Source organism: Ylistrum balloti, unplaced genomic scaffold, assembly GCF_031769215.1.
Source record: "Ylistrum balloti isolate Yb309-2 unplaced genomic scaffold, AGI_CSIRO_Ybal_v1 Utg371040, whole genome shotgun sequence".
Taxonomy (NCBI): Eukaryota; Metazoa; Mollusca; class Bivalvia; order Pectinida; family Pectinidae; genus Ylistrum; species Ylistrum balloti.
This window is the reverse complement of record NW_026782576.1, coordinates 1,014,351-1,026,629: the sequence shown is the minus strand read 5'-3', so window position 1 is coordinate 1,026,629 and position 12,279 is coordinate 1,014,351. Positions and strand designations below refer to the sequence as shown.

Here is a 12,279-nt window from a genome sequence, read left to right as displayed (position 1 = left end):
CAAAGGTATCATTACTCCAAACCATACTTCAATGTTTTAGTGATAATTTCTTTCAGCCATTGTATTGTGCATTACTATTGTTTTATACAAGGATAAAATATCTTCAGTCTATTTTCTTTATAGCGTATTGGATGTAAAAGAATTTTACATACTTCATAATCTATATTTCACGTGTCTTTGATTTCAGACACGTGTGCTTCCCAGACCACTTCGTTGTCAACTTGTTTGTGTCAGCCAACGACACACACAGTGACTGGAAGCTTAGACTTCGACACTATAATACGGAGCCTTAAGATCAACAAAACTGACCTGTCGTCTTACAAACGAAGACTAGTGAGTGTACCCGACGATCGTACGTCGTGTAGAGTGATGGGCTATGTTGCTGCTATTGTCATATTCGGAAGTTGTTCGTACATAATCATGATGGATATTCCTATTATTTTCAGGAATATTGCGCGTAAAAAATTGAGGGCATGCTATACTTTACCTCAGGTTATCAGTGGAAAATAAATAATTAAATATATTGATAAAGAAACAGGAAGTTAGTAGTGATCACCTGCTGGGTATCGAACTATAGACAATAGCATGTATATAATGCTTTCTATATACTCTACATTATATAATTTGCTATGTACATTCTTTGTGATCAGTCTTGTGTATACTGATATCAAACAGAAATGTATCCGATATATCGTTTTTCTAATTATCGTATCTGATATTAATCGGAAAGGAAATCTATACACAACTTAGAAACGAAATGTGAAATGTATTTCATGAATGTTAGATTTACAATCTATATTCTCATATTGAGAGATTTTTCTATAGTTGTAGATATAGTTATATAAGTATCTGGTTTATACATTCACTGATCAGTTCGGTCAGATCAAATATTGATCGAGACGATATCGATTGTTGTTTAATGTAGTAATGTCTGTCTTTTCGGTTCCGTTGCGAATAAATTCAAATATCGGTCGTAGGTTGTACTTTTGCACTGGATGGAAATGTTCAGCGTTGTCAAGACTTGAGTTCCAGTTAGAAAATTGCTCTGATTTTGAAAAACGTTTGGGTAAACAGGACATCAATTATTTCTAAAACAGATAGCGCACTGGCTCCTAATAGCAATCCCATGGATCCACCGACATCACCTGTGAAAAGAAAACCGTAGACTATTCGTCAAAATAAAGTATGAAATTAAACATTCATTTTTTCGATACTACAATCCAAGGTCCATTAACAATCGGAAAAGCTATTATAGTGATTTCATTAAAATAAGCACACTGCTATCTTATTGGATGTGGAATAAGATCTTCCATTCTAATTATACGTACCTTCATGGAGGAAATACTTCACAGGTAACGCTCATTGCGTTTAATGTACAGTGACTAGAACTAAACCTAAATTTTTACTTACTACGGACTGACCACGGGGAAAATATAAAACATGTTAATGCAATCACATAATTACATGTAAAATAAACGTTTCGATAAATAAAACCTAAAACAGTAATTCTGCACTACTAAAGTGTTTGTTGACTTGCTAACAATCCGTTGATTCCACAATGAACCTACCACCTAAATGAATTGAATTGAATCTTAGCACCGCTGCATATTTTCAGACTGTTGATACTCACAAAGGAGAGCAAATATATCGTAACCGATCTGTTGTTGAACTTCTTCATAACTCATCTGTTCGTAGAAAATATCTATTTGCAAGAAATTATTTCTGAAAATGAAGAAACGAATAAAAGTATCAGAAGGTAGCGCATTTTATATCTATGCATTCTTGAGGTGTTGATGATGCCGATAATTTCGGTTCGTTTGTTTTTTTCTCTCATGTTTAACAACTAAAGACAATGTCCATATCTCCTTTATATTCAAGGGAAGTAGGACCTTAATTAATTTTTTGCATACTAATCCATTTCCTTTGAAAAACCTTATAAATAAATGATTACCATTATGTTACCGAAACAATGACTTACCGTGCAAATTCATTATCGATGGCTGCGGAGTCTGTATATACCATTGCCTCATCACGTATTCTCGCCAGTGAATTGATAAAGGAGTGTCCCTTACTTGAAACGATGGTAGAAAATTGACAAAGACGGATAATGTTTGTGAAATTGGCGATGATTTCTGCCTTAACGTCAGAAAAATTTCGAATGAATTGATATCCATTCCTATAATTATGAAACTGACTCGAATCTCTGTCACCAATTACTGTGTGCCACAATTCTATGAGTTCTTTCTCCACTAGTTTTATCCAATCAACTAAAGATTTTTCATTTTCATTCAGGTGTTCAAAAAAGTTGTTAAAGCAGTAAATGAACGTTTTAACTCTTTGTGATGTCAGATAGTCTGAAATGGATAGAAATGTTTCATTTTGAAAATATATGTAATTTTCCAGTTTGGTTTTAATATTTGCTATAGCATGTAGAAATTCGTCTTTGATTTTATGAAGATGGGCTTGCATTGCTTGTAATCGTTGTTTCACCGTCGTTATTTCTTCAGTAATGTGATGCCATAGAGTATGCAAATTTTCCCGTCTAGTTTCAAGTTTTCTAATGGGATAATTTACGGTTTCATAATAAAACACACTCCTCGCAAAAACAAATTTTCTCATAAAATATTCAAACTGTTGTCGTTGATAAAGTAAGTCGTCATTATCAACAAATCCAGTGGCATAAGCTTTATCCGCAAGACTGATAATATTCTTCAATACAGATGTGAGATTATTAAGATTAAGAAACAGGAGTTTCTTATAAATCCTAGCATAATCATTGTGAATGAGAGAATCCATTAGTAAGTACTTTGGTGTGGCTGGTTCATTCCATTCTGTGGAAAGATTTACGAATGAGTGATTTAAAATAGGTGTCCCCGTTTCATATGCACGTTTCAAAGTTGTGTAGTTTACATAGGTTCTACGTATCATTTCTATCCTGTTCGCCACCATAAGTGATGTACAGCTGTGAAGCATTAGACGTAAAGAGGGATCCGTTCTATTTTTGTCTGTTAATAAACCGACATTTTTCTCGATTTTCATGATAAAATTGACGTACGCAATGACCACTGCTTGTATAGTTTGCTCCTCCATATCATCTTTAGCTCCAATAAAATTCTTCCGTACAAGGTATATTTGCATATTATATAGAAACGTCTGTGTATTATATATGTATTTGATGGCCACGAAATGATCATCGAAAGCATTGATTAATTCATCTACTCGCCTAGACAGGCTGACCAACAATACTTCCTCGACGTCGTCAAAATTTTGTATGAAATCATAGGCCAGAGCTACTGTCCGTTGCCAAGTGGCAGTTTGCATTCGTGATGTCACTTCCTTTGCCGCCAGTTGAGCAGTTGACAGCTTTTCGAAATTGTTTTCGTTAACAAACTGCTTTATTGCATATTTTGACGTAGAACCGTAAGACATATCATTTTCAAATGATCGAAATTCACATGATACAGGACAGTTGCATAGTTGCGGCATACTCAAAAGTCCTTCTGAAATGAAAAAAAAACCCAAAGAAATACAACGTTCGTCAATTTTAAAACACCCTTCTTGTCTTGATACCTATTTTTAGGCAACACTGAGAAGAAGATATTATTGTTTAAATTGTAACAATGGTGGGGTGCAAAAGGCATTTACATTCCATCCACACACTTTGCACACATTATTCTGTCACCGTACTCATATCTGGGCAGTAAAATAACATTTTCGGTGTTGTAGGTTTAATAATCGCAGCTAGAAAATATCACATTTAGTCTTGTATACTGTTCAATACACTGGATTCATATCAATGATAATGCAGAATGCTGATTACATTCTTCGTGAGTGATTTTACCGTTGTTTTGTTTAAAATCATTGATTCGTCACGTGTTCGAACATCTCCATTCACTAGAAAGTGTCTTGTATAGATATATAGAGTTATATCAAAACTAATCAAGCATTAATGGTTTGATGATAAGGTGTACAATTTTCGAAAAAAAAACCAGTAATTTTTACGACACATATATCGATATCAGGCTCCAATCTATTATGTACCAAAACAAAATCCATATTTGGCTTTACGTTTACAAGAAAAGGCGAAATTTCAGTAAATACAAACATGAAGATAAACGGGCACCCGAAGTTTGAAAAATTCATTATAAATGACGTACATTGTACATGAAATATGAAACAATTTCATTGATACCAAATTTTGATACATAAAAATTGTTTTCATTTTATCTGTCTCATCATATTGTGTTAGTTCATGGTGTTGCTATGAAGAAATTTATCAATGAATATACCTTGTACCTAGTATAACAAATTAAATGTTTTATAAGTCCGATAAAACCAGAGGAGGTTTGTCGCTGAATAATTGCTCTAGGAAACTGATAAAGTAAAACTGGAACACTTTTTTTTAAATTTAATTTTTTGACTTTGCCAAAATCCTTGGGTTGATTGATTTTTCCGGTTGATTAAACATATCTATAATAGTCATGTTTGGGACATAACTTCTTTTTGGTCAAATTCTTAACGTTAAAGTTTTATAATACTTTTCCATTTAAGCTATATCAGTATAAGCGTTTCGACAAATTGTATTATGTATGTTATATCAGATGTGGACGCTGCTGATTGACATTGTGAAAATGCTTTATAAGCACCATCCATATAAATGAATAATTGTAATAGCTTGAGGAGGTCAATATGAGATTTGTTTTGCTTTAGCAATACTCAGTAACCATACGTACTTTACATTTGTAACCTCCAAATGCCGTATTTAAATTGTGGTTGAGGTCGACTACAACCAATAGCAAACTTTCTAACGAGGACATGACCAATCCTTTACAATATAACTATTGTTTATAGTTTTCTTCCTCTCATTGATATTGTTTATTGATGAAAAACGTTTGCTATCAAACACACTTAACCATTACTTACCAAGCAGAGGTTTTAGACAGGTTATATACTGATAAAGGGTACATATTGGCGGAACGCCTGTAACAAAAAATGAAATGATCACATTAAACAAACGAAACAGACATGGATACGCCGCTGTTCCCAACGCAAACATCGTGCTGCAGCTCGACGTGTTACGCTTATTTTTATTTCTATAAATACAATATCAAAATTCCGTAGAATATCATAAAGTCCTACAAGGGTAAACTCTGTGTTAATATTTTGATTTAAAATATTTGGACGCAAGCAACAATCATTACGATGACAAAAATAATATATATATATATAACATACAGCGTACAAAAATGTCCATTTAAGGCAGGAAGGTTTGTTATGTTTAAAGATGAAGTTTGCACGCATGCACAATAATTTCTAAAAGTTCTGGATAATATTAGACGTTAGGGTCTACTGACGTATATTGAGGTCACCAACGTTTGCCATTCCAGAGTGTGTTAAGTCATAGACATATCAAAATGCATCGAAATATAAGGTTGTTCCAATTTCTCGTCAATGATGTAACAATTTTTCTGAATAAATTGACACATTACTATAATTCGTTCTTTTGTCGCCCTAGCAACTGCAAAGATTTTAAGGCAATAGTGGTCTCAGAAAACACAACCATTGAAGGCGCTATGAAAAACTAGTACATTGGAATGTCACTACTAAGACACTGAATCATGACACTCAAAGTGGTACAATTTTTTTTAATTGCCAGATTTCAATGCATAGTTTGATTTTCTAGAGATTTAGTATGGGCTTTTACTGTTAACACTTTGTGAAATTTGATTGAGAAAGCTTTTGGAATTCTACGATTTCTGGAGACACTAGAACGAGTCTGTCTGTATGCATATAAGTTACTAGTTTGCTCTCATATCCCACCATGTTGGATAGAGTTTGCCCATAACGGATGAAATCATATCTTACATAAGTGTAGGTGCGCGAAGTATTCTGCATTTAGGGGAGACAGCTCTTACAATATCGAGTGTTTGTTGATATTGATCGAAGCCGCACCTGCCATCGACATGTCAACAAAGTCACAATATTCAGCAAGATTAAAATTTGGATGAAGTCCAACTTGCTAGAGATACCCCGTGGCCATGTATTGTTTCTGTGCCGCAAAACGTCAACAACACTTCTGCAACTTAAACGACCCGTTCTATTTGGTGGCAGATACAAATACCGATAGCTATGTAATCATATGGTAAAGATGAACGTGGACAGTGTTAAGCTCGACAATATGATGAGAGTGCTTGCAAAAAAGTAGACCTGCCTAGTGTAAACGATTGATCAATACAAATGTTCGTAAACAACGACCGACCATCATGTTTCAGACACACTGCAGGTTTCTGCTACATGACACAAAAACACAATCGCTGAATACCTATTGGATACTACAGGAAAAAGATAAAAGTTTATGATTTCTAACTTGTTGTCAAACACTAAAAACTCGTATTTGGTTCCGTCAACCCGAATGCTATATTCTCAGTCACCTTGTTTTCGTCAAGTTCAACTTTTACCTGCAAAACTGTAAAACAGAAGCAGTCTGTAACTCGCATTGGATTCCAGTTTGCTGGTTCTCCTAAGAACAATTGATGAATCCCCATGAATATCACCAAATATTTTTCAGCACCGCAATGTCGTTACATCATAGTGATCGATAGCGACTCGTAAAAGAGATTTTGTGTGACGATTCTTACGAATGAAATGACATAAGGTAATGTTTCCATGAGCGAATGATGTATCTATAAACCGATTACAGGATAAGAATTTCATGGCAAACCAAACTTTCAGTTTGCAAAATATGGGTAAGTCTTAAATCTAAGTTTCTTTAAAGAAAATCTGCGGACAAAACAAATAAAAAAAATTAAGAAAATGGAGGGCCGGCAGTCATTTTTTCGAAACGTTTAGTGTTTATATGCGTGTGTGATACTCCACCCTTGGGATCACAAAGTATTATATTTACATTTTGCTCTGTCACCCATTATGTCTATATTAATGTGGACTGAATTCACAGTATTGTAGATGCAGTTCAGAGAGTGCGCATTAATATTTTTTCTGTGGTAGGCTAAAGAGAGTTTCGCGATCCCCTGTTACCGATCACGCAGCGACAGTTTCGAGATCCCCACAAGCAGTTTCCTCACAAACCGTAGCATGTGTTTCATCGGAGTCCCTTTCTGCAAGCGATAATCCTCTTCCTTTAAACTCACTCAGACAAAACATTAATGTAAATGTCCAAGCCAATACGGCTACACCAAGTTTCTTCGCCGGCTCATCATTTTCAGGCTGTTCGTTCACTTTTAACTCGAATTGACGTGACGCCGCAATTTTTTCTGAATGAATGGACCGGCACGGTCGGCCTACGGTTTACACCTGCGTAGTGAAATTTTTAATTCTCTGGATTTAAGTCCTGATATTAAATAGTAATTGTTGAAAGTGTTAAACATATTCATTTCGTCAGCTAATAAAATTTCAAACTTTATTGTTTTATCAATCTGTCATTGTTTTACTGTTGTTTTTCCACGCACCTATTGTTGTCGTCGTCAATATGGCTGTTCCATCAACATCGCAACACTAACGATTGAGCGGGAAATTTGAATTTCAATTATTTCTAAAAATAAAAAAAAAAAAAAAATGACAAAAATGTAAATATAACCATTGAACGTCTGTGAGATTACATAATAAATGCAATCAATGGCTAAATAAAACCTCCAGTATCAGGTTTCACCGTATTGTGACCCTTGGACGGATAACCCTTATATATACACACACATATGAAAGAGCCTTAAATTTTTTAACATGTATCTAATCATATATCGCCTCAGGTATTACCGTTTTTGTGTAACATGTACGTATGTCGACAGTGACACTTGTCGTATGCGAGAAGAGTAAGGCAGTCCATTTGGCAACCAGCAAGAGTATAGTGGCTTGTATATTCCAACGACCTGTTACTGCAAGTTCCATATGGTGGAGGCAAGTTGCGGACCTGCAGAACGCAAATCCATACAACATAATGCTGTTTGATATGTATATTATCGTGCTTGATAAGCAAATCACTGCATCAACAAATTTTTTTTCTTAAGTTCGAGTATCTTTGAATAAGCGTAACACAATAAGTAAACATTGTCATCACAATTCTAAACTGCACGTTCGGCACGACTTCATTGGGTAAATATAATGTCCTTCAAATATTCACTTCCCTACCAAATCACTTAATGCATACAATTGGATGCCTCAAAAGGTAGCATTGCAATTATATGTAAAATAAAGCCTCTATAAAGTGAACTTGTGTCTAAGTGAATAGTTTCGGGCTTCATAATTTTTCAGGACAAAAATGGAGGTGATGACGTTGTAATTACTATCTGGTAATCTGGCAAATTTGGTGTATACTTCTACCTGTTTGAAATGTTGTCCAAAGTTAACATTATTTGCAATAGTTGATCTCATACTTTCACCGTCACAGTTGATACGATGTTCAAGGACCTGTTCCCACTGTTATGATTTTCAAGTCGTCAACTGACGGTCACATCCGTAATAGGTTTCAAAAGATGCAGGTAAATGAAAATTATTGGGAAGTTTCATGGTCGCTATCGTGATCTCATCGAGAAATATTCTATTTTTTTGTGCATTATGGACGTATTTGATGCTTGTTAGTTTGCCTATTAGTTCCGTTGTTGTATACCTTGTTCCCATTTGAGAACGTGACATTACTTACTTGGATTGACCGGGACACCTGTTTTTTTTCTCCGTATAACTTTTCAGGAGTTTCTTTGTAGATCTTTCTTTTTTTCATATTTTGACCGAGTTCTAAAAAATTTGAATTTGAATTATGATAATTTGCCATGATGGTATTTTCTTGGTGTTATTCATTAAAAAAATAAAATCTGGCTTGTCAAAATAGAAAAATAGTCGTTACAAAACAATAGAATATTAAAAACCTACATGAACCATCTTTAGTCCAATGAACGTATGTGCCCCGGTTGTAACAGCGTGGCCAAGGGCGTGAACACGTGGTACCTCTTCCCTAGTGTGGAACAAGATCTTTACTCCTACCGAGTCACGCGGTCCCGACATGTACTCATATTGCTCCACGTTCAGGGTCATGCGCAGTCCGTTCTCACTACCTGCAACATAGATTGTTTGGTTAGAACTCTAACGAAAACCAATAAGAGTAAATACACAGATGTTGGGAAGTGTCACTATACACGTAACCATTGTAAAATCAATAATAAAAAAAATCCTGAAGAAATATGGTCGTCAATTATGTAGTGTGTCTAAATTGACTACAGTTTGCTCCAATGATCACAAGGTATACTTCCTGAAGACTTCGTTTTGTGTTGTATCTTGTATCTTATTTGCCCACAATATGTTTATCCAAGTCTGATCTTCATGTCTTAAAAATGTTGTTGTATGATTTTAGTGTTTAATTTTAATGACCTCATTCATTTTGTTATGTAATGTTTCCATACTGTATAACAAAACCATGATATATCATAAAGAACAGAAAAAAATGGTTTGAAAGCAAAAGAAAGTAAGAAGAAAACGCAACATTATGTCAAGGCAGAAACAGAAGCATTCTGACATAGACCGAATGAATTGGCTTACTGTCGGTGTTTTATACTCTAATTAATTAAATGTTCTGTCTATGTTGTATTATGGCTCCAAAGCTAGATTCTGATTAATATAGGTCATATCAGAAATATAAGCGTTCTTACAAATGCCATTAGAAAACAATACCGTATATGTACCGCTGGGGGGATTGACTCTTTAGAACAGGATTGATTATTTGACAGAGCAGCATTGATGTAGTTTGCTGTGTTATGATGGAAATATCACTCAACAACTGACTTATACAAACAATATTCCAGGACGAATATTAAGCTATATTGTTACGGTAAAACTATGCTTTTATTTGAGGAGTCTCGATTAATAGAAGTAATTTACCAACAGAGGAGATACTTTTGTCACCCTCACGATTGTTGAAACTGTAACAAATTCCATGATCTGTGGCAACAAGGTCAAAATCATCCGGTCCGCATTCTTTTCCTTTCCAAAAACACCTGGATAACATGTAATTTGTCTTAGTATGAACATTAAAATGATTTTTTAATGTTCATTACATTTAAGAATAGCAAAAACAGAAAGAGAATAACACCATTCAAAAGATTACAATTAGACACATTATAGCCAATTATCGGACAGCTATTTCTTCCTGTAGACGCTAAGGGCCTTAATTGTTGAAATAGAGGGAAAATACTTGGTCGAAAGAAATATCAAAATTATGTAATTGTAATGTATAATGTATTACATTAATGTATTATGTAATATTTGTGTCTTGATAAAGGAGACAGATTGCGTCGGAAATTTGTCAATTCACTTGTTCGTACTGTCGTTATTACGTCATTAATTATATATTATAAGAGTGTCACTAATCATTAATAATGAATTAGGACGTAGCATGTAGATTACCATTAACATCTTAATTCTATTAGTAGAGTCTACAACCCCCAAAAGAAGTTATTAAGCAGTTAACGAAAGACAAGTGAATAACAGTTTTCAATACTTAAATGAAAGATTTGATCAATTAAAATGAAGCAATGAATTTAATTCATCATTCAGCAGATTCGTTCGTCAGAAATTACCCTTCATACGGAGAAAGACTTGTGATCACTTGGCACTACATACAGCGTGAATGTTCCGTACAGAATGGACGAGACAGAGCACTCCAGCACAGCGTTTAAAGTGAGATTTCGTTGTGTAATGTGAGAACAAATTGAATAATTGAAAGTAAGAATATCCTTATGTTAAAGTTATATACGTACTTGGTGATAAAGTCTTCCTTGTCATGCGCGGTAAGGTTAAATATGTCGTCTAAAGAAGTGTTTGCTACACCATATTTCTGCAAATCCTCCACAGTGACATTTGCCGATGCCGAATACATTTTCTCCAATAGATGATATATATTAAACCTACTAGCAAGGGTGGCTCTGTAATATCAACCATTACAGTAATACACGGAAACATATTAACATATACCAATTATCACAGAAACACATTACCAAAACAGTTGCATGGTATACTTCATATCTCTTAAAAAATCACTAGGTAAGGATAGGTAAAGAATTAGTTTCCCCTTAATTTGTCTTCTAAGGAATTCGACCACAACGAAGTGACAGAAAAAACTTAACTCTGTTGAACAAACGACTGAGAAGATAAATAATATGTACAAGAAAAAATTAAATAACGAAGTAAAGATAGTGTTGCGTACCATAAATGACACATTAAATTAATAGTATATAACTGTAAAATACTGAAAGTCTGAAACAGTATTAAATAGCTATAGTAAGTTAAAATTAAAAAAAAAAAAGAATCCCGCAAAATATCAAGTACTGATAGAAGACTTTGGTCACTACGAACAACATTAATTGATTTTTGAATTGGATATGAGTAGACATAAAAGGAAGTTAGTGTCATAGTGTCATAATATTTGTTTGTTAATACAAAGTAGTTGAAAGGCAACTAAAAACATACTTAAATGCGTTCTGGTTGCATATGGTAACTGTTGGAAAAAGCAGAGAAGCGTTATAGTTAACTCGAACGTTGACATTGATTGGCATGGCGTAATAATACGTCACTCTGTCAACAATCTGGTAAATCAACATCCCCACAAAAGTCAACAACGCTACTATCCAGATCAATCTGAAAAAATAATGCAACTGTAAGCGATATCGTATTACCTACAGTATACAGAAGTGTGCCTTTTGTAACCGGAAATATTGATAAGTAGGTAGGATTGAGTAGTAAGTGATAAATAAGCTGTTGTCTATTTAATGAATGAAGACTCGTCTAAAAGACAGCTTATAAGTTATATATCAAAAGTATAGATGGTAGACATAGATTTGTTTTACCTTCGTATAGCTGAGATATCTTGCTGTACAGTGTAACGTAACCCATGCAAAGTTGTTCGTTCTCCAAACTCTGAAAGAGGTGAAGTTGTCTGACCAGTTTTGTCTTCCACATGTTTACTCTGCACCACACTGCTAAGATTACGAGACTTCTGGATCACATACCGAGTTGGGCGAATGTTTCTCATTTTGTATTTCTCAATCCTATTAGTAATGCGACATTCGGTCTACTGATTCTGATTTCTTCTTGTCACGTTTTACAGCATTACTTCGTCACGACTTCATGCTATTAAAGTGTACCGGGAAATATTGATTAGTAAGACATAGTAACGTTGATGTCGGCCTTCCTGTTCATTAGAATGTATTGCGATGTGTGTTGAATCAATAGAACAAATTAAATGTTAATACACACCAGTAATGTAAAGAAAATTAATCC

At 34.4% G+C, this 12,279-nt stretch overlaps 1 protein-coding gene across 1 annotated transcript; it reads right to left on the bottom strand.

The window, feature by feature from the left end:
* Nucleotides 1–1,032: 1,032 nt before the first annotated feature.
* On the bottom strand, nucleotides 1,033–12,031 carry LOC132560265 (uncharacterized). Its single transcript, XM_060224928.1, has 10 exons — nucleotides 11,847–12,031; nucleotides 11,470–11,637; nucleotides 10,761–10,925; nucleotides 9,883–9,998; nucleotides 8,881–9,062; nucleotides 7,771–7,924; nucleotides 4,924–4,980; nucleotides 1,979–3,500; nucleotides 1,631–1,722; nucleotides 1,033–1,145 (listed from the first exon to the last, which is right to left on the bottom strand). Exons 1-10 carry the CDS (start codon nucleotides 12,029–12,031, stop codon nucleotides 1,033–1,035), a joined length of 2,754 nt encoding a protein of 917 aa, XP_060080911.1.
* Between the last annotated feature and the right edge of the window lie 248 nt (nucleotides 12,032–12,279).

Coding starts and splice junctions, on each gene's coding strand:
- LOC132560265 (XM_060224928.1), bottom strand. CDS start 12,031: ATGAGAAACATTCGCCCAACTCGGTATGTGATCCAGAAGTCTCGTAAT. Junction 10,926..11,469: donor TGCAACCAGAACGCATTTAA/GTATGTTTTTAG, acceptor TTGATATTACAG/AGCCACCCTTGCTAGTAGGT. Junction 9,063..9,882: donor CAAAAGTATCTCCTCTGTTG/GTAAATTACTTC, acceptor TCTATGTTGCAG/GTAGTGAGAACGGACTGCGC.